This window comes from Mustela nigripes, chromosome X, assembly GCF_022355385.1.
Source record: "Mustela nigripes isolate SB6536 chromosome X, MUSNIG.SB6536, whole genome shotgun sequence".
NCBI lineage: Eukaryota > Metazoa > Chordata > Mammalia > Carnivora > Mustelidae > Mustela > Mustela nigripes.
In genome coordinates, this window is record NC_081575.1 from 119,866,508 (window position 1) to 119,889,134 (window position 22,627).

General features: G+C 51.2%; 1 protein-coding gene across 5 annotated transcripts in view; it reads right to left on the minus strand.

Annotated features, from left to right (window-relative positions):
- Positions 1–22,627, minus strand: part of STS (steroid sulfatase) — a 135,794-nt gene that overhangs the window by 68,633 nt on the left and 44,534 nt on the right. For all 5 annotated transcript variants that reach the window (XM_059385846.1, XM_059385847.1, XM_059385848.1 and 2 more), the window contains 3 exons: positions 3,643–3,789; positions 790–911; positions 580–702 (listed from right to left, as the gene is read on the minus strand). In XM_059385846.1, the coding sequence (XP_059241829.1) occupies positions 580–702; positions 790–911; positions 3,643–3,789 (392 nt within the window). The remainder of the gene's footprint in view (positions 1–579; positions 703–789; positions 912–3,642; positions 3,790–22,627) is intronic.

The window sequence follows — 22,627 nt, forward strand, 5'->3', positions numbered from 1 at the left end:
CATCCATCCAACCATCATCCATCATTCATCCATCATCCACTCACCATGTATCCATCCATCCATCCACCCATCATCCATCCATCCAACCATCCATCCATTTCTCTATCCATCATCCATTCATTCATTCATCATCCATGCACCCATTCATCTGTTTAACTATCATCCACCCCTCTATCCCTCCATCCATTTATTATCCAACCATCCATCTATCCATCGATCCATCCACCCACCCATGATCCATCCATCATCTATTTCATCTACTGATCTATCCATTCCTCCCTCTATCACTGACGTTATCTATTTATCCATACATCCACCAGTCCACCCATATACCCATCTATCATTATCTATCGTCTATGTAACCATCCATACACACACACACACACACACACACACGCACATCTTTACTTTCAAATAGGACAGGTGTGCTGTATTTGGATTTAGAATTGAAATCATTTCTCCCCTATGTGAAGTTGTGCAAACTGTAATCACTGGTGTCATCCTTCAGAAGGCAGTTATCATGCCCTCTCTCACTCACCCTGCCCAGACTCTCGATTCCCCCTCCTCAGCCACCCATACCTATCAGAGCTGTCGAATAGCCTTGATTCTTGAGAAGCTTGGCAAAGGTAATCTCACTGGTGGGAAGTCCTCCAGAAGAGGCGGAGAAGATAAACACCCCCATGAGGGACTCAGACGCCATTCCTGAAGCAGGAGAAATGATCCATTGAAGGAGGAGGTCAGGGATGCCCCCAGGAGGACCACAGCCATGGCTACAGAGCCTGGGGTTACCTGATCGGATGGGGTACCGGCCTGTCATGAAGGCTGCCCTGCTTGGTGTGCACAGGGGTGAAGCTGCCAGGTGGTGGGTGAGCTTCACCCCTCCTTCAGCCAACCGATCAATATTGGGCGTCCTAAAACAGAAGACTCATGTCATTCATGACGACCTTGAAAAATACGGTTTGCACTGTGCTTTTTATCACGGGTCACCTCCCAATCATCCAGGGAAGCTCACAGAAGGAAGGGTGACACAGCACAAGTCATCCCGGTGCCTCTGCTCTGGGAATGGACCGGCTGATCCTGTCCCGGTGTCATTCCACTCTTGCTAGGCATTCAGGAATGAACCTCTTTCTGTTCTGCGGCTGTGCTGAGCTCTCAGCCCACATCCTTCACTGGGAACGCGGCCGCTGCCTCTCTGCCAACCTGGCTACCTTCCATCCTTTAGCTCCTGGCAGAGACGGGATTCTCGTGGTCCTCCTACGGCCAACCTTGTCCCATGAGGGGGCCCGGTCCATATGTAGGACACAGACCCTGTCCCAGCAGCTCCTCATTATAAAGGGACAGCACAGCGAACTGTTCCCTTAGACACAGATGCACAGAGGCAGGAGTATACATCCTGTTCATCACGGCCCACAGCCTTCTGCTCTGGGGCCCACACAGACTAGCCCTTGCTGATACAAGGTGAAGGTCATCTCCCTGCACTGCTCACGTCCACCTGCTCTCTCATCCATGAATTCAGCATATGCATTTAACAGCCCACATCCCCCCCCCCCCCCCCCCCCGTGCTCCTGCCTTCCGTCACGAGATTTAGAAGGCACAGAAGACCGAATCTGTGTACCTGACTTCAACCTTCTCATGCCTAGACTGGCCCACAGAAACATCTGACTACGTTGGGGGTCTGAGCTGATTCCATATAAAACAAAAAATAAAATTCGTAAGGAACTGGAATCTGTTATGGAACAAGACAGGTGCATAAGTTCTTCACTGTGATTGTATATGCTTTTCTTTTTTTTCTTTTGAGATCTGGTAGAAATGGAACATTAAAACTTGACTGTAATTTTTGGATTAAAACACCTGCGTCGGAAAGGTCACGTATTATCTCAGTGATATTCGGGAATCTGTATGATCCTAAAAATCATAGGATATTTATCTTTCTCTGACTGATTTCACTTAGCATAATACTCTCTGGTCGCGGTGATGTCATTGTATATGGAAAAGATTTCATTCTTTTTGATGGCTGAGTAATATTCCAAGGTGGAATTTAAGAAATAAAACAGACACGCGTCGGGGAAGGGAAGGCATAACAAAATAAGAAGAAATCAGAGAGGGGATCAACCATGAGAGACACTTAACTCTAGGAAAAACAAACTGCAGGCTGTTGGAGGGGAGGCGGGTGCGGGGTGGAGTAACTAGGTGATGGGCATTACGGAGCTTACGTGATACAATGAGTATTCTATTGTGCGCAACTGATGAGTTGCTACATTCTACCCTTGAAACTATTAATATCCTACATGTTAATTAATTTTAAATAACAATACAATAAAAAATAAAGTGAAAAAATCATAAACAAAATTTAAGAAATGACAAAGACTCTGCTCAGAAAAAAACAAATTAGTAGCAACGGAGGTATAAGAAAGCGTCCAAACGTAAGACCTACACGTTTTACAATGCGAGGCCCCACGTGGGGAGGAAAAGGAAAGCAGTCCGTTGGAATCTGTCCTCGTCCGTGTGTTTCAAGCTCTAACCAATGGTGCAGGTGAAGGCACGTTTCAAACACGACAAGCAGCCGCTGAAGCAAAGCTTCAGCACGGAACCAACCCACATCTGCAGGCCGTGTCGTCCTCAAAAGGACAACGGATGCCCGCTTTCTGTTTGATCTGACACGATGCTACGTAACAGTCTTCTGAGCGCCCTCGCCAGGTTGAAAACAAGATGAGCCAGCGTGAGACCACCCGCATCCGCGGGACTCTCCGGTGCATCTGTCCCCCGGCATCATGCGATTCTGATGATGATTCACAGATCTTACAAGAAAATTCTAGGAAAAGCTAATGATCTCCACTTCCCCGACCTTGTGTCATTCCGTTCGTACTGATTGTTGGTATCATGAGGCTCAGAAGCCGTTCAGGTCACATCTCTCCATGATTATAAAGAGAAAATGCAAGTGTTGATGCCACTATCCTATGAGACAAGGACCGACTTTTGTTTTTAAATCAAGGGGCCCTTCCACGTCGTCTGACGTCAATGCGGTGTGACGTAGGGTGCTGAGACACAGAAAGCCCCCCTCTGTCCCTAAGTCCTGTGCCCGTTGTGATTCTCCCCTACCATAATGACCCCGGCTGCTTGAGAAGTTGTGCAGTCTTCCAACCTGGTGTGCGTCCCTGGGCCACCTGTCCCAGGCCAGGGTGGCTGGTAATTGTAAAAACAAGACTTGGAGCTGGAGAGCAGGGACGGGGGCCACGGGGGTGCCCACTGCAGTGAAGCAAGTACCCAACCGAGAGACTTACCTAAAACATCTAAAGCAACGGGAAGAACCGAAGGAGGATGGGTGAAAAGCCACCCAGCATGGCTGAGTGAGAAAGAGTCCTTGTGAAGGTCTTTTTAGCTTTCTGGGCTTACCTTGTGCAAAGAGCCCAAGTCCCACCCATCTTCCTAACACCACTGTCAGTGCGTAGCTACGTAAAGTCACCCGTGAACGTTGCCACCGGTATGGATCTACGTGTCTTGTCTTCAAGACGTGTGTCTTGAAGGGTTCTGACCCGTGTGGGCGTTCTGCGCTCTGTGTGTGTGTGTGAGCTCACATCCCTCGTGGCCGCGGCCGGCGAGGACTGCCTGTTGTCCACGCAGCAACCCCGCCAGCCAGCGCACCTGAGCGTCTTGTTGCCATAGCAACCGGGATCTCCGATGCCAAGGTCGTCGGCCATCAGCAGGACGAAGTTGGGCCTCGAGGCCGCGTGGCTGTGGGTTTCCCACAGGAGGAGCAGCAGCAGGAGTGACACAGGGACCCTCATGTTTCTGCAAAGGGCAAGAAGACAGAGGGAGGTGAAAGATGCCCGCGTGTGGCCCACCATCTCCTTTCCTGGGACCTTCCTCTCACCCGTCCGCCCCCGACAGCATGTGCCCCAAAGACATGCTGACACATCTCCTTGTTTCCAAAACAAGCACTTCTTTCTCCAAGGACAGCAATGACCTCTCATTTCTCCAAGGACGGGCAACCAATGACCCCTCATTTCTACCCGACGCCAAAACATACACTCTCTTTGGAAAAATGCAAACGCAATCACGGGTCATGTCTCTCCAGCAGGCCAGCTCCATGCTTAGGTAAAAGCTCTCTATTTGAGCCACGGACTGAGAGGTGCTCCCAAATCAGTTCTTTTGTAAAATGACACTTTTTTTTCTCTTTTTTTAAGGAAACCGGGGTAAGTAGTTGCAAACTCAAGGCACGGCTGTGAGAGCTGCTGGGTCATGAGGCGGAGCAAACGCCCCCAATGTAGGGAACCCACATGGTCATCACAACGCACACTCGTGTGCCGTGACGCCCACATCCTAACCCTTGCTAACAGCAAGCACGTGACCTTCCCGGGGAAGGGGACTCTGCGGATGGCAGTCCAGATCTTGCGACAGGGAGGTGAGCCGGGACGGTCCAGCTGGGCCCAACGCTCTCCTGAATGTCCTCACAGACAGGAGGCAGTGGGGCATCCGGCAGCCACAGGAGCAAAGGGAGGGGGAAGGTGGCGTGATGGGGACCCAGGAGCCCAGGCGTGTGGGGGCTTCTAGAAGCCGCTGAAGACAAGGAAGCGGACTCCCCTGGCCAGCGTCCAGCAGGTCCCGGTGGACGCGCTCATTTCAACCCCAGAAGCGTCCCTGCAGACTTCCTGCCTCCAGAACATTGGGATGCGTGAATCACTGGGGTTTAAGGCCTCCGGAGCAGTCCCTGTTGGTTATGGTATCGGGGGAAACCCGCTCCCCGAGAGCTCAGATCCCAGGCCTCCTGCGGGTCTAATCCCTCTGCGGGGCAGGACGCAGGAAGCGCATCAAAGGCCTGCGTGTGTGTGGGAAGAACGGTCAGGACCCCGCAGCCTCCTGCCCCGGCCTGTGTCCTGTGGAGCACCCGCATCTCCTGCAGGGGGACAAGTGTCTCTGGCTGGCCGCACTCTGGACCTGTGGTGGAGGAGCCGGCTGCCCTCCCTCCGCGACACGGACGTGGATGCTCCCCCCATCCCAACCCCTCGTTTCCCTGGGCCCCAGCCGGGTCTGGCACCCAGAGCTCAGAGTCTCCTGAGGCACTTTCTCCGTGACCCCGGGGCCCTGCCCGCTCGGCAGCCTTCGGACAGACACCGAGAAATCCAGTGTCTTCCACGCACACACGTGCAAACGGTCCTCTGGTCTCCACTGTCCTTCCTGCGCGACCTTCAGAACCACCTGGAGCTTCTGTTCTCCGGGTCTCGGGACGCTAAGCCCGCTCTTCCTACTAGCTTGTCGGTCCACGGGCAGGGAGGTCTCCCCTCCTGTCTTCTGCTGACCTGGTCCTGCTCTGCCCTCTTCTTGGACAGCAGGTGGGGGTCAGGGTCCTTGTTCAACCTTCCAGCGGGACCCAGAAGCCGGTCCTCCTTGGCATCAGAGTCTCTGCTCTGTGGGAGAACGTCAGCTTCCCAGGCATCCGCGGTCTCCCTCCGCACTCTGTCCCCGTCCGTCTCAGGGGTTCTCAGCCCCAAGCTGGTGCTCCCATCCATTCTGAGCCAGAATGAGGACGCGAGTTGGTGGGGATGCTCTTTACCCGGCTCCCTGGCTGGGGAGGAGCTCGGGGCCCTGCCCCGTGGGGACCCAACACCACAGTCTGCAGTCGTATCCCACTGCCATGTTGCCTTCAGGCCCTCCTCTCAGAACATACCCTCGGACGCCAAGCGGTCTCGGCAACCGAGCAAATGTGGTCGGACCATCTCTGAGCAAATGTGCAAAAACCGCTGACCAGTAGTGTGTACAGAGCCGGGAAAGATGCTCTCATCCCCAACCATGCCGTGGGCCCCACAGGGGCAGCGGCTGGGGAAACGGGGACCCAGGGAAGCTGCGTGAGACAAAGTGCGGACGTTCTTTCTCTGCTGCATTAACATGCCTCGCTCCTACTCCCCCGAACAGGCGATTAACAAGCACGGGGCAGTGCGTGTCAGACGGCTGGAAGGTTGTACGGGTAAGAGGAGGATTCAAAGACAAGCATCCGTCTGTCACCAGGAGAACCGCCACACAGGACAGCTTGAGGACGACCCCACTAGGGATGCCCATGGGATGTGGACAGTGGGCACGGCCGGGGTCCCTGCGTGGACTGGACGCCTTGCAAATCCCTAACCAATACCGGCGGCACCTAAAGGAGCAGGTCCCTAATGTCCTGTCCCCGTAAGCACACAAGGGGGGACAGTTCCCGCCCCGACAAGGCGACAGCCACAGCCCTGAGGTCACGGCTTCACCTCTGTCTTTCATGCATCACTTCATACCCAGAGTAAAGAGATATAACTTTCAACTTGGAAACTACAGCCTGGCAAGTGGGCGCAGGCCCTGTACGTACTTTGGCTAGTCCTGTACCTAGTGACCTACATGGACAAGTCCTGGGAGGAGGTGCTCGTCCCCCGATTGATTTACCTGTACGGCATGACTACGACTGGTTTATCTAGTAAATCAACGAGGACTGGTTCTTAGCTGACCGCTGATACGCACACGGCTGGCCAGCCTGGGCAGGACTGAGGCCAGAGATGGGAGAAGTCCTTGCTCTGGGGCCTGCTGCTCACCAGAAAATGCTCACCTGCTCCCCGCCAGCAGAACGGCCACCAAGGAGAGCCGCCGAGTTCCCGTCTGCGTCCTGCACCTGCCTCCATCCTCTCTGCTCACCGGCGCAAGCAGGCCGCGCCTACAGGAGGATGTGGCAACGGCCACCCACCCGAGTCACCACAAACTCTTCCTCTGCACCCACGGGCCTATCTTCAACGCTCACCGATGACGCCCGTCGGCCGGGCCGGGCCCCCACCGCTCACAGCAGCTTTCGAGTCCCGCGCACGTGCGCAGCAGTCCTGTGAAGGCCTTCAAAGAGAAGGTGGGGCCCTGACCGTGCTTCCTTCCCGGGCTTCACCTGCCTCCTGTGGGTCTCTGCGGTGTGTGCAGGGCACCAGCTTCCCTGCTCACCGGGGGAGACCCGTCTCCCAACGCTCATCTTCCAGCTGCCTCTAGGAACCCAAAGGACAGGGTCCTCGGCCCCCTGACACGCTGGTGGCCGGGAACGACACCGTCTTCTCTGTCCATACCTACTTCCACTGCCCGCCTTCCTGCATCTCTCTCCTCCACCAAGCTTCCTCCCTTCTGGAAAACTCGAACTCTGCTCTCCAGCCCTCTGTTCCTCTAAAGACAAGCAACGCATGGACTTGTGGCTCTGATCGAAGCCACTGGGTTATCCCTAACGCTGCTCTCCATTCTCTCCTTGGTGGCTTCTCCTTCCTGCTTGTCGGGAAGCAGCGTGTGGAGAATTACGAGTCAGGGGTCTTGTCCCACTCAGGCCACCAGCCCCGAGGTCTTGGGCACAAAGCACAAGCTGCCTGTGCCTCGGGCTCACGCACCGTCCCCTGCGATCCTGTCTCTGCCACGGGGAGTCAGCCCCCATGGTGGAAATAAAGGGTTTCCAGACAACCACCATCTCAGAGACCCCCACACTCCCGTGTTCTCTGCACTGTTCGCAACGGCCAAGGCTCAGGAACGAGCCCCGCATCGGCCAACAGATGCATGAAGAAGACGTGGTCTCTGTATGGATGGTGGAATATTACTCAGCCGTGAAAAGAAGGAAAGGCTGCCATCTGCGAGAACCGTGATGAACCAGGAAGATTCTAGGCCAGACGCAGAGAGACAAACGCCGTATGAAAACAAATGGGCAACCTTGAAAAAGGGAAAGAACTAAACGGTTCGCTAGGGGGCAGAGACACTGGGGAAGCTGGTCCAAGGGGACACGTGTTCGGTTAAATGATGACCATGTCCTATGGACCCGGTGGACAGCACGGTGACTACAGTTAATGATTCTGGGCTCTACACCTGCTACGCCCTTTGACAGTAGATGGTAAACATTCTCACCACACACCACAAAATGCTGACTACTCCGTGAGTCGAGGAGTATGTTAACTAACTGATTTGTGGTCATCATTTCACAATCTATATAGATATGAAATCATCACGTTTCCATTACAGATGTACACAATTTCATTTGTCCCTTAGACCTCAATAAAGCTGGGGGGTGGGGGAGGAAGTACATCTCCCAGCCTCCCTACAAGGAGAAGAAAAAGTCTCCGAAATGATCCAGTGGGAGACAGCCCCTGAATGGAGGATGAGAAAGTCACTGACAGTTCAACCCAATCCATTCCAGTTCAACCCACTTATGGGGCAAAAACTGGATAACGTATGTGACGGCCTCCGGAAGGTTTCAGGGTTGCACGTGTCACAGAATGACCCCATTCTGGAGGGAATCCACAGGATCACAGCACCCACCCCAGTAAGCACTGGAGTGACAAATGTGGTTTTGGCAGGTGATGTGACATTTCAGTCCCGGCCCCCTGCCCGGTGGCGAAGAAACCCGGGGCCGTGATTCAGCCTCTCTGTTGGTACTTTCCTGTGTAAAACGGGGATAATCCTAACAATACCCTGTGCATACGATGGAGAAGATAAAAGTATACACTGAGCGCTATAAACGCACAAGGGGCTCATCACTACAGGCCAGCGGCTGTCAGTGGTAGTCATCACGGTGCTGCTATTACAACTCTGTGTAGACCATAATAAGGACAGCAATAGACTTTCAGGCAAACTGTGGCAGCCGACTACCTGGTCCCGGTGACCGCCTTCGGGTATCCTCATCTGTATAATCCTGTCCCCTCGGATGTGGCAGAAACTCACAACCTGGTTCTGAATGTGGAAAACGGATAGAACCTGACATTGTAGTTACATCACGACCTCCATCTGGCCAGCAGCCTCCTGCTCTGGCTGGATTTCAATGAAGTGAGACTCTATGTTGGAGAGATTCCCCCTCCCCCACGACGAGGAACTGAGGGAGGCCTGCAACCAACAGGAAGCAAGGACATGAGACCCCCATGGTGACCATCTTCAAGGAACAGAATCCCGCCCACAACACCGGAGTGAGCTTGGGAACGGAACCTTCGGATGAGACCACTGCCCTGGACGGCACCTGGATCCCAATGCACCAGCTACATTGTATCAGATTTGACCCACAGACACTCTGAAATAATAAACACATGTTGCCTTGAGCTGCTGACTTTTACACTCACGTGTTCCACAGAAGCAGAAACTAATACAAAGGCCAAGAGCTTTGGATGGGAAATTCCACTGCATTAATGAGGACCTGCAAAGACTCTCCATGGCAGGGGCTCAAAGGCCATGCTGAACTTATTTTAAGAACAGGCTTCATTAGCAATGAGCAGTCAGAATTTATGTAAGTAATTTAAAGACACACGGCTCCGCTCACCAACCATGTGAAGAATGAATTTCTGTTTTACGACCCGAAGTTGAAAATACCGGGAATGAAAAATGGACTTACGGCAGCCCAGAGGGATACGGTGGACAGAGATTAAATGAAGCAAAATCCAGGCTCCATGAAAGTCTTAAAGTTCTACCCCAAATCCAGCTCTTTCAAAACTGACTTTGGCCCACCCGGCTTTTACTGGACATAAAAATCAAAGTTCATTTTTTTTTTTTTCCCAAATCAACGTTGTATTGTTGCATTTTTGCTTTTATTCTGAAGGTACAGAGGGAAAACAGAGCAGCCACTATGCAGAGAACCACTCAGGTGATGGGTTTCCCTCCACATTCTTGTTCTCGTGCTGCCCCCCGGAATGTCTGAACGCACAACGTTCCTACAGCTGCATGCCATTGCTTTGGTCTGTGCTTCCTCCATGCAAGACCCTCACTGTGAGATGGAGAGCGCCTCCAGGAAGAGCAGGGGTCAGAAACGGACCACAGCACTGTCAGCCCACCCAGGACACGACGGGCAGACACCGCAGAATTTAATCTGGGGGTGACGTGCATGCCCCTTCATTCTGCCACTCTGTGACGGATGGACATGGCAGAGTTGGGACAGAATGCCGGGCCACGATGCCACAGAGGTGCTGCTACCCAGACCAGCTGGGGGCATGTGGGAGGGAACAACGGGACTGATCGGAGATGCAATTTATACACGCAGGTACTTAACCGGATAGAAGGCATCAGAGGGAGAGAGAGCAGTCAATGAGACATCAGCCTTGCTCTCCGGAAAGACATGGTGGCCATTCGCTTTGCGAGAACAATGAAGACATAAAATGTCTGGGGCTCACGACAACATCTGCCTCACGCTGAGATGTTACCACAATGAGGATCCATGACTGGAAAAAATCCATTCCAGGTTTCTGTGCATTTTCCTGAGAGGCTTAGTTCAGGTGTAGACCTTTTCTGTTTCTTAAATTAGAATTAGGATCAAATTAGGATCAAAGCCCTTTAATAACTATTAGTATCTACAGAGTATTAATTTGTGAATCACAGAATGGCTGGGTTTGGTTACCTCGATGGGACATTCTGTCATTGACCGTACCTCCAAAATGTGCCCGCGGTAGATACAGCTAGACCTCGGGTGACAAAGATCACCTACCCCAGTGAAAAATGCTAGAAAATGTCAGTCTGTTAACAGACATTCAGAATCTCTCTGCATGGAAACTACTACTGTCTGAAGGAACCAGAACTTTTTTCCCCACAAGCATGGGCATTTATAAAGATGTTTCAAACTATTAAAACACTGTTAGTTGATAAAAGTACTTAAAATAGAAATGAAAATGCTCTACTCCAAAACACGAGTATGGCACATTAACTTCTGAAAAACAGCATAATTTCCCTCCTTCGAAAATTAAATTATTTTTCTGAACAATCCTAATTTGGCAAAAAAGCATGAAAACACTTTCGGGAGGAAGTAGGTATTCCTAAAACAGAGCTATTATGAGGGAGAGAGAGACAAAAGAACATTTTAGTAACTGGAGATGTAATTACATTAAATTTGTTCATTAAGGAAAAATTAACACGACGCTTCCATAACAGAAGCTTCACCATGGCAACAAAAATGTTCCTGATGTCTTTGCTCAATGGAGAAAAAGGCAGATTGAAAATAGAGAAAACCCTACATTACACGCCATATTTTTTTAGAACAAAGGCAATTTTATTCCATTTAAACCATATGTAATAAATTTCTTGACTAATGAAATTGGTTAACAAAGGGTTATCTAAACAGATGTCCTGTTTTCAAACCATAAAAACCGTCTGACATCAGGACAGCAAAAACCTATCTGGATATGTGTTAAAACAGGTAGGTGTTTCTATAGATTTAAATGGCTCTTTACATTGTGATTTTTCTAATGCAACGTCGTGTGCCAAGTGTCCTTTAACAAAAAGCAAGAAATTGCTTGCAATTCTTTTAAAATAAATATTCACGTTTTACTTATTCAACACATCGTTGTTTTTACGGACTCTGCCGCAGGAGATGGCGCTCGGGTCTCTGCACATGTCCACACACTCAACTACACATGCTACAACTAAGCTCATTATAGTAGTGTCATAGCATTAATGATGAAAGCTAGTTGAAAAATTAGGTCTTAACCTCTTTGTTTACAACTGAAATCTTCAGACGGCTCGGGGAAACACTCAGTTCAGAAACGGCGAAACCCGCACGGCTCCCACTGACTTCTCTGACTCCTTTGCTGGGACAGCTGACGCTCCGGGACACCAGGAAGAGGGACGCATACAGGGAGCCCAGCCATGATGTTCCCCAAATTGCTGGTGACGTTCCTCACCGCCTGACAGGCAACCGAGGAGCTCGATGTTTGCACACCGGTGTCTACGGCACACCTGTGTCTACAACACCAGCGCTCCTACCACATCTAAACGCCTGTAATATTTATGTTCCCCAAACCTGATGGTTTCTCCCTAAGTCTGTCTGGAACTGACTCCATATTGTTTTCCAGTTTGAGAGGACAGGGGTAAACCTCTGAAAGCATCCGCACAAAGCAAAACATTCCATGAGAATTGTAAAAATCAGAGACTGAGGAGCCTATGACACCTTGTGATGTTTGAGTTTTGGAAAAGCATTTCGCCAGGTCAACCTCCAGCTGCCTCAACTGTATTTCATTCCTTCGCAAGGCTGAGTGTTCCGGCTGACATGGAGAAATGCTAAGAGGCAGGTGCTCTATGACTCTGATGAGACGGAGCTGGTCTTGAGATCGGACCCCTCCCAGCTGGGTCCGGGAGGTGGGGCGTTCCTCAGGAAACGTGGTAATGGTCCTGTCGTCTCCTCCAGACCCAACCAGGCAAGCCCACTGAAGGGGAGCCCCTCTGTCCCCTGGAGTTCAGAGCAACTGGGAAGTACCACCAAAATTTGCCAGTGAGGAAAGCAACACCAAGAGCAAGAGGCATCAGAAGGAGACGTGGGGCATAGACAGGGACCAGCAGGCAAATCACAGTGACAACATGCACTTTTCAGTCTGTATCAGATCATTAGCTGCTAAGTACCTTGTTACAGAGACCACCCCCCACGTCCAGCAACCAGAGTCCACGCTCCACATCCAACTAGTGGAGACCACCCTCCACGTCCAGCAACCGGAGACCACCTTCTATGTCCAGCAACTTGAGACCACCCTCCACGTCCAGCAACCAGCATGGCAGGCTCTGGGATGTCTCCTATGGTACAGACATGGAGAGTCAACCTGACTGGTGGTACCACCAGCTCAAGGATGTGTGGCAAGTGACTGATGGAATGAACGGCTGCTAGTCCAGTACTCGTGGACCCCAAATCCGTTCACAGAGCACTGTGACAAGAGGGGCCCAGCCATATGGTACCACCAAGCATCACGTTGTGGCTGCAAAGAGCATTCTATTTTACTTTATACATGGTTGCGTTGAGTATTTTATGACCGATTACACAAAGGAGAATCTGTGGTAAAGGACAGAGAAAATCCCAGGCTGCAGGAAATGACCCTCCCAAATTCCCATGAGGGTGCCTCATATATATATACACACTTATGTAGGTGTGCATTGTGTATCTGTGTGTGTATTTACAGATGTATATCTGTGCATTGCATGTGTGTTTATATGTGTATACGTGTATATGTGTGTATATGTACATGTGTGTATATGCATGTATACATGTATGCGTGTGCATGTGTATGCATATGGATATATGTGTATATACATTGGTATGGACTCTTCAGGTTGAAGGTTGTTTTTGATAAAAATAAAATGACTCTTAAGAAACTCCACCCTTGGATGCAAAATAATGATGTTTACTCTTAGCATTTCCACGGAGGGGGTTCGGCACGAGCCTTCCCCAAATGTGCCACGTGGGCACGTGTTGTGTTGTGAGCTGAAGACGTTCAAAGCCCAAAAGATTCAGGAAGAGCCTTGTACCTCCCCCTTCCCTGCCTGGGAGAACTTAGACAGAGGGGCTGGTCCAGGACGACAGGAGTCGTCAGAGAGAAGCACAGACTCTGGGCTGACTGGGGGAGGCTCGGGGAGCTTGGCCGGGCCCTATGTGTTCGGATCTCTCTCTGTGACCCTCACCAAACACCTGCTCTTCCTGCAAATTCCCCTCCTCTTCTGAGAAGCCCCAGACCGTGACCCCTTTCTCCTGAGCTCAGGATAGTACATACGCTTCAATGGCCTATCTTGGAGCCCCGCACATATGCATAAAATTAAATCTTTCTCTGTTTATCGGTCTTACGCCAATGTCATTAATAGAATGGCCAAAAGAACCTACGAAGGGAAAAAGGGAAAATGTTCCTGCTCCTACACCCCCGTCGGAAATGCACAAAAACAAGTACCGGTTTGGAATTAAAATGAAAGACTTAGTAAAAATTTTTTTAAAAAGAAATAATTATCTGCTAAAAGATATGGAATATTCCAGAATTCCGTTCCCATGTCCTCGTGATCTTGTGGAACAGTATGTGAGCCCAGATTGTTGGGTCAGCCACCTTAATCAGCCAGCGGATCCTTGCCAGTGTCTCCTCTGATCTATCGGAGATACGGAGGTGTCTGTCACGGGATGTCCTCTGAACTCAAAAGGACCCACAATCAGGAGTCTGTGCAGCTCTCTCAGTGCTCACCCATGGGAGCTTCTGTGATACAGGATTACGGATCAATCCTTTACACGGTAAGGTCCGAAAGAGCCCACGCAGTCCTCCAACAAAAGCAAGTAACAACCCTTGCAGTAGACAGGCAGGGATGCGTTGGGAGAAGCAAAAATCCCAGTGGGATTCGATAACGTCAGGAAGGCACCAGCCTGGGAAGACGGCTGTGTATATGGTTCCTTTCCCACAGTCAGAGATGGAGGCGATTTTTACAAGGGAAAAAGAAACCAGAGCAAACCTGTGGGCTGATCACAAACTGCTTTAGGCTGCATTTCCAACAGCAAGGAGATGTGTGGATCCTTACACTGCAAGCATTACATTTAATGCTGATGACAAGTATATCATGCAAATTCATTAACACACTGCACTTGCTAGCAAGAAACTCGTTCAGGGCCGTCCTGGTCCCTTGCAGCAAAAGGGCAGAGCTGTGGTTCACATGTGGGTACGTAAGGACGCATGCTGGTGATCTCAGAGGGGTCACCTCCGCTAGAAGACTTACCTATTTAGAATAACTCACTCTGAGTGCAAGAAGGCACACAGTCCAACGGAAACAGGACATAAAATCCCCTACTATGAGTAGTAAACTGTCCATGAGATAAAGTCTAGCTTGAGACCTCCTGCTCTCCACAGGATTGATAACCTCATGCCCTTCTCCCCCGAAACCTTCCAATAACTCAGCCATCCTGTGAGCTCCCCTTGACCACAGCCCACACGGCACTTCTTCGCTGGCGTGGTCCTGACAGGTTCTGACGGGTCCCAGGATGGGTGGACAGAGACAGGAACGCACAAAGACCACTGGCTGCGTGGATCTGCGTGGGGGAGGCCCCAGAGGGAAGCGGAGGTTAAAGGGAAGGGCGAGGGTTTGGATTCCATCCCAGCCTGGGTCTTACCCTTGGACACACGCCTCCCACCCATGTTGGGCCGGGAGGGGCTGCTCCAGCCCTGAAACAAAAAGAGAAGGGGGGCGCCTGGGTGGCTCCGTGGGTTAAAGCCTCTGCCTTCGGCTCAGGTCATCATCCCGGGGTCCTGGGATCGAGCCCTGCATCGGGCTCTCGGCTCAGCGGGAGGCTGCTTCCTCCTCTCTCTCTCTCTCTGTCTGACTTTCTGCCTACTTGTGATCTCTCTCTGTCAAATAAATAAATCTTTAAAAAAAAAAAAAAAGAAGGAAGGAAGCGGGAAACAGAGCGAACGAGGAAGGGAGTTTGGGAAAGGGGAGGAAAGCAAGGAAGCCGGCAGTAACTGAGTCCACCAGCAGGCCAGCCTGCTCCCTGACCCCCACCAGCAGCTACCTCGGGGCCTACTGGGAATCTCAGCAAGTGACGGCAGCTCAGGACAGAAGACAACACTGCGGATATAAGACAGAGACAGAGGGCTGTTTGCACGGAGCACTGCGTCCTATAGAGGGATGAGGTTCAAAGGGTAGAGCCCAGAAAGACTGGGGAGTGTCAGGCAGGACCTCAAGATGGCCAGCAATAATCCCGCTACCTTGGTGTGCATGCTCTGTCTAATCCCACCCCCCTGAGGGGAGGACAGGACCTCTGAATACGATGGAGGTCGTTCCTATAACGCGATGACTCGTCTGTTGACTTTCAGTTCATTCAAAGGGGATGTGACCTTGGGTGGGCTTGACCCAATCAGGGGACGGCTTCCTCAGGGAAGCCAGAAGTGCTCAGCTGGCCTGGAAGAAGCAATCCAGAGCTCCGACAGGAGCTGCCTAGGGAGACCAGCTCCCTCCGGGAATCACCGGTCACCTCTCGGAGGCGAAGGTGGCCCAGGATCTACAGGCAGCAAGGTAATAGGGACCTCACACCCCAACAGCAAGGAGCTGAATCCTGCCACCAGCCCCTGAAGGTGGACAAGGATCCTGAGCCTCGGGGGAGAAGGGCGTCTGGCTGACACCTGGATGCGGTCGCCTGGGCAGAGGCTCAATGGATCTATCCCAGGCGTGGACTCGTGACCCGCAGAGACTGGGAGATAATACAAGAGTGCGGTCTGCAGCTACTGCTTATCACCAAAGAGAGCCGCAAATACAGCGCGTATCAACGTTAACGCACACGCGCTCCTATGCAAATGACGCAGATCTCGGACTAGGGATATTTGGGTGATAAATGCATAGACGTGACCCACTTAGGCAAGAAAGAATTCTGTGCCCTTTGCGCTTGCATCCAATTCTTTTTCTGCAGTCTGTCTCCAAATACGGACAGACCATCGTGCAGCTCTGCTGGTGTACTCATCCCCAAAAACCCACCGTACGTGGAAAACACCGGAAACTCGAAACCCCACTGCAGGCACGTATCGTACGGAGCCTCCCCGTGCAGCCGAGCCTGCCGTCAGCGTATTCCGACCTTCCGTGAGTCCACGGCTGGGCAGGATCTTCTAACACAGCCTTTTTCTAGAATACAGGGTTGACTGTGTCCTCTCCCGAACGCGGAAAGTGACAAACAGATGGCCGTCTGGGGCCGGAATGCCTGTCAGTGTGTCAGTTCTCGGCCCCCCGTGACGGCGGGACTGGCTGGGAGCTGCCTCTGCCGGGCATCGCCTCGCAGCCCAGGGCTGCCTGCCTCTCGTCGGGGAAAAGATCCAAAGTCGCACTCCCGAGGAGAGTTTCCACCGACTGCTTTCGCAGCCTCATAACACGAAAAGTGGAAAGGACCCAAGTCGAGCCGTCACAAGTAGGGGACCATCTGCACGGAGCCACCATGCTACAAACACACCCCGCCCGGCCGCGGGCACGCGATCAAGGCCCAGGATATGCGTCCGCGTGGACCAGCCTCAGAGCAGGAGGAACAAAGGGAAGTAGGGCGGGCACAAAAAGCAGCCCCCCAGAGACGGACAGGTCCTAACCCTCAGAACCAGTGATTATCTCATTTTAGAAAGCAAAAGGGACTCTGCCGCGGTGTTTAAGTTAAAGACCCTGAGATGGGCAAAGAATCCGGGCTTATGCAAGTGGGCACAACGTCATCACAGACGTCCTTCTAAAAGCAGATGGGGAGACCCTGGACGACGTTCGTTCCACTGGCCGTGAAGACAACGGGAGGGGTCAGGAGCCGAGCCGAGCCGTGCCGGTGTCTCTTGATGCCGCACACAGCACAGAAACGGATCTTGTCCTACAGGCTCCCGGAGGGACTGGCCGTGTGGACACCCTGGTGCCAGCCTGCTGACCCCCACTTCTGACCACCGAAGGGTTGGGTCATCATTAGCTTCCGCCGTCTGCCGTCTGACCAGCTTTGCCGCCCTTTCTGAGACTGGCCCTAGAAAGTTAACCCGGAAGACAAGGGAAGAGTCCTCGGAAGCAGGCAAGGGAGGGAGGCCACGAGGAAAGAAAGCTAGGACGTGAGGCAGGACACGGAGGGCGACAGCGAGAATTTTCATCATTCCGGAATTTCTAGGACTAGAAGTACAGGAAGCAGTCGAAAACAACAGTCCCTTGCCCAAGACGCCTCCCTGCTCTCCTGTTTTGTATCGATCTCTGAATCTCTAATTGTTTTCAAACACAATTTAAAAGGTGGAAACTATACAACAGAAGGCATAGTAGGTCATCAATTCTACACAGGATCCCGAAGAAATTCGGGAAGGACACGCATACGCACCCAATTACCGTGCTTCCTGTGCTTCGTATGGGTGATGCGATGTTAACGTTGAGTCCTGAGCCATGCAGGGAAATCCATCATCTCCTAAAAATGTGTTTACTTTACGGGAGGGGACAGGTGTGATTTTTAATCAAATCTTGTAAGCTCTCAAAATGGATTACAGGAAAACGATATCAATTCACCTGGCAAACGTAAACGCATACATTATTTTCTCCGATAGCCACGGGTCCGTGGGATCTGACAAATAAGAAGTCAGGTCCCAACACAATTTTTCAGCATAACTGGGGTTAGCACGTCCTTCCATTTACGATACAGAAGTGGATAACGTTCCCCTTAGGATATAGGATATTTACACGGAAGCACCCATCTTTTTCTTTGATGCTTATTAGTATTACGACTATGGAAAAGCTTTAACTCCTGAGAGCTGGGACAAGATCTTTCTTTGAGAGAGGGAGACAGTGTGGAGGTGTGGAAGGGGCAGAGGGAGAGGGAGAGAGACAGTCTAAAGCAGTCTCCATGCTCAGCACGGAGCCCGATGCGGGGCTGGCCGTGGGGCTCGATCTCACAACCCTGAGATCACGATCGTTTTATCAAAGCACGAGGATGAAACCTTTGAAATGTCCATCATGTAGGTCACATATGCATATCAACTGTGTCATATGGCCTGAACAGACACTGTACATGAAAATAAGCAACACGTGAAGTTGGGAGCCAACGTCAGCTTCAACGGGTCACCTGGGTGGCTCTCAGGAAACTTCCCAGCCATCCTGAGGTCCAGCCCCTTACTATCGAGGCTGCTACAGAAACTGCTCCTCTACAGATAGGGCACCAGCAGCGGAGAGTTTTAAGGGTAAAATGACACATGCATCACCAACAATATCCTCTACACAACACTTAAAACTGCACTAAGGAAACGTTAGCATCTCCCAAGTCAGTCGGGCAAAGGCAGACAGAAAGAAGACACAGGCAGCGATTTTGGAGCATGGCAAGCAGACCCTAGAGGGTCTCTGAGTAAAGAATCAGGAGGGCTGGAAAGCCAAGGGCCCTGGGCAGCGCCCGTGATACCGGAATGGGGTGGGCCACAATGTCCCACAGGGCCAGGGACCTCCTCCTGCCAGTCCTGGTTCCGGAATACTGGGCTTTCCGGGACAACGGCTTTGGAGAGCTGCAGGTCCCGGATGCCAAGGCCAGCTCTCAGACAAGCAAGAGCTCCGTAAACTTCCCCATGAGCACAGAGCTTCCCCCTGGCTTTGCAAAATGCAGGACCTTCCTGTTCTCTACAAACACAGGCAAAGGACCAGAAGACCATTGCAAGGAGTCTCCAACATGAGGGTCAGAGACAAAAGGAAGAAAGAAAAAAAAAAAATCTTAAAATCATCAACCAACCCATCCATCAATCAATAAGTAGACAAATAAAAGATGCCTTGGAAAAAAAAAAAAAAAGCCCATTTTAGAGAACATAACACAAGTTTTGGAAATGCAGCACAGGACAGAGGAAATCAATCAGCCGGGAAGAGGAAATGGAGGGTCTCTCGAAGGGAGACGGAACAAAACATCAAGGTGATTGATAACAGGGGAGAAGCCAGGAAAGCTGGGTCTCTGAAAGAGAGGTCCAACCAGCGGAGAGAAGAGAGAGGCACCCCGTGCGCAGATAAATTCCCAAAGCAGTCACACAAGGCAGAGTGACAGATGTTAAAGGAAGTGAGGGTCCACGTTGAATGGACGAGCACGTGTCCAAATGCACGACTAAAAACAGACCCGGAGGGAAAGCCGGTTATCATGGAGCCTTAGGACACGCAGGGCCAAGGAAAGGTCGTACTTGCATGCAAACGGCAATGTGGAACAGCCACAGAGAGACTCCCAGCGGCTTTGGTGTTTCAACAGCCACGCCGAATCTTGTCAGATAACAACAGTCCCCAAATTCCAAGGGAAAATGATTTCCAAACTGACGTCGCACAACCAGCACAGGGGACCCAGGAACAGAGCCCGTGCACACACCCAGCACTGACGGCTGGCCTCTGCTTCCAAAAAACCTGCCCCTTGGCGTGGGGACAGAGCGTTCACACCCTGTTGCCTGCCTTTCTGGGTGTTACACACTCTTCAGGGACATCCCCAAACACGAAGTGTAGGGAAATGTCACATTTGTCTTGGGGGGAAACAGCAAAACCTGATTAATAAGAATTGCTATAATTAAATCCCCGTTCTCTCTCTCTTTGACCGTGAGCTCAGGAGGCCGGTGCTGTGGCAGCAATCACGCTTTAGTCTCAACGTTGATTCCCCCGGACGGAAGCCACGTCCCAGAGCACACGGAATTCACCTGTCTTCACTGGGCTAGGCTGCAGAATCCCAAACTTGCTCAAGGCAAGGCAAGGTTTTATGGGAACATGACCCCAGACAGGGTCTTTCTGTTTTCTCTTCCCATGAGGTCTGAGCACCCGACATGTCCGAACCCAATCCTGTTCATTGGCAACAAGAGGTCCCGGGAACCGTCCTCGAGAAGAACCCAGAGTGGAACACACCATGGGCAGCCGCAGAGTGGTTCAAAGGAAGCAGGTCATTATTATAAGCTAAGAAGAAAGCAGAAGGGAAGGGAAGAAATTAATCATGGGAGGGAAAACAGCAACCAGAAACGTCCTCCAATTAGAAACAAACAGAAACGTCAAAAATACCCAGTCCTGTTAGGAATCGAAAATTAAAATGAACACACAAGGAAAATGCTGCTTGTGGCCTACTGATGGGGTTAATACTACGTTGTGCGAACACCGTCTCTTGCAAAGGGGGGCAGGTCATGGGGACGCGTGCTCATCGACTGTGCAAATCAAAGTCGGACAGACTTTCGGGAGCACGACTGACAATCAGGTATGTCACGAGTTTCACAGTCTCTGAACCGGCGTTTAAGTTTCCAGGAGTTCATCTCAGGAAGATGCGGAGGGACACACACACGTGACTTACCAACACATGCTTACCAACAGTAGAAATCCGCAAAGCTGAAGACATTGCGGAAACGTAAGTCAATTACATCATAAAATATTATGCAGCCCGTAAATTCTTATTTTTATAAAGATTTTATTTATTTATTTGAGAGAGAGAGAGAGATCACAAGTAGACAGAGAGGCAGACAGACAGAGAGAGGAGAAAGCAGGCATCCCATTGAGCAGAGAGCCCGATGCGGGGCTCGATCCCAGGACCCTGAGATCATGACCCGAGCTGAAGGCAGAGGCTTTAACATGGATGTGTATGTTAGAGCTGTACCCGTGTGTAGAGATACATGCATGTAATTGGAAAGAAGGAATACAGAACTTCATTTAAAACCAGTTTTGAGGGGCGCCTGGGTGGCTCAGTGGGTTAAAGCCTCTTTCGGCTCAGGTCATGGTCCCGGGGTCCTGGGATGGAGCCCTGCCTTGGGCTCTCTGCTTAGTGGGGAGCCTGCTTCCCTTCCTCTCTCTCTGCCTGCCTCTCTGCCTGTTTGTGATCTCTGTCTGTCAAATAAATGAATTAATTCTTAACAAAAAAAAAACAACACTTTGAAGGCATGGGTCAGCCAGAAGTTGTTTTTTTTTTTTTTTTTTAACATGGTTTTCAAATAAAATTCTTGCTTTTATCAAATACTCTACTTATTTTTATAGCCAGAAAAAGGCTTCCAGAGTACAACGTAATCATACTTCCTTTGCGCCAAAGGATCCAATGTCACAATTAAATTTACAGAACTCCTCCAATATGATGATTTGCACTCATGGGAATAAAAAGACAATGAACCCGGGCTTCCCGTTGGCCTGAAGAGAACCTAATTGAGACGACTTCAGCGTGATGAGCTCTGATTTTTAGATCATGATATTCCGTCAAATGCTATGCAGCTGCTCTCTGTCATGTAATCATAAAAAAAAAAGAAAGATTTTCTTTTCAGAGAAATCTTTTTAAGTGCTTATTCTCTTAAGACAAGCACATGGTAAATGCTTAATAAACGCTCATTGCGAGAGAATTGAATTAACGCCAATTTCTCATCTCCAGAGTTCTTCCCTCGTGGAAGAAACCTGATGACAACGGCGCAACGTCCCCTGAAGCTGCGGATCTCAAACCATCCGACTAAAGCCTTGACCCGGGATCTCTGCCGCCTTCCCCAGACATGAACACGCTTCCTTTGCTGCAATTCTTTCAGTATGTTTAGCTGGAAAAGCAGAAAACCCCCACCAAAGCGTGTGAGGACAAGAGGGAGAGAGCTCAAAGGCACAGACAGTGTTTCAGACTGCAGTGGAGGCACCGTGGACGTGAACGGGGGGCGTTACGAAGGCGACAACGGTGGTCATGACTGGGCGGGTCCCTCCTTGCCCGCAGCACCACTAGCCCAGAGTCTGGGGACGGCTCCTGTTCATGTCTCAAAACTCTGTTCTCGTATTACAAGGTGGGTGGGTCCAGGCTCTGCAGCCCCAACAGCAGGATGGGAAGCATCTCAAATCAGTGTGTCCCAAGATCAGGGTGACAAGCCTCCGGGGAGGCCCCCTCCAGCAGCGGGATCCCCCCCAAACACACAGAGAAGCCACGGAAGACCAGCAACTTGCGGGGAGACTGCCACCCAGAAGAAGGCACTGAAGAGTGGCACGGACGAAGGGGACGGGACATCGTCCCGCAGCACGGGTGGAACGCAGGCTGGGTGCAAAGTGACGCCTTCACCAGTACGAGAAGGGGCTGACGCCTACCGTCTGCGGTTAGCGCAGTGACCTCCTGCACCTTTGCTCTGCCCCGAAGCATCCCTGGATGGGTGCAAGAGAGAGAGGCTAAGAAAACAAAATCAGTTTGGGTTCTCACGCTGGGAATGTTCTTAAAAGAGCATCTGTGCTGCTGAGTCTGAGAGTTTCACCGTCTGACAGGTTGTGTGTGAAGGCTGTGTGTGATGGGCTGGAAAACCCACTAGGACTTATGTGCTTGGGGCAGACCCATGAAGGCTCCTACCACCAGACTCGGCACTCGGGAAACGCGCCAACCGTGGCACTCCGCATGTACCTTCACTGCTGGAGACTCGTTCCCATCCCTCAATAAAAAACAAACCAGAAAGCCCCCCTCTCCTGCATCTCCCCATCTTTTTTTTTTTTT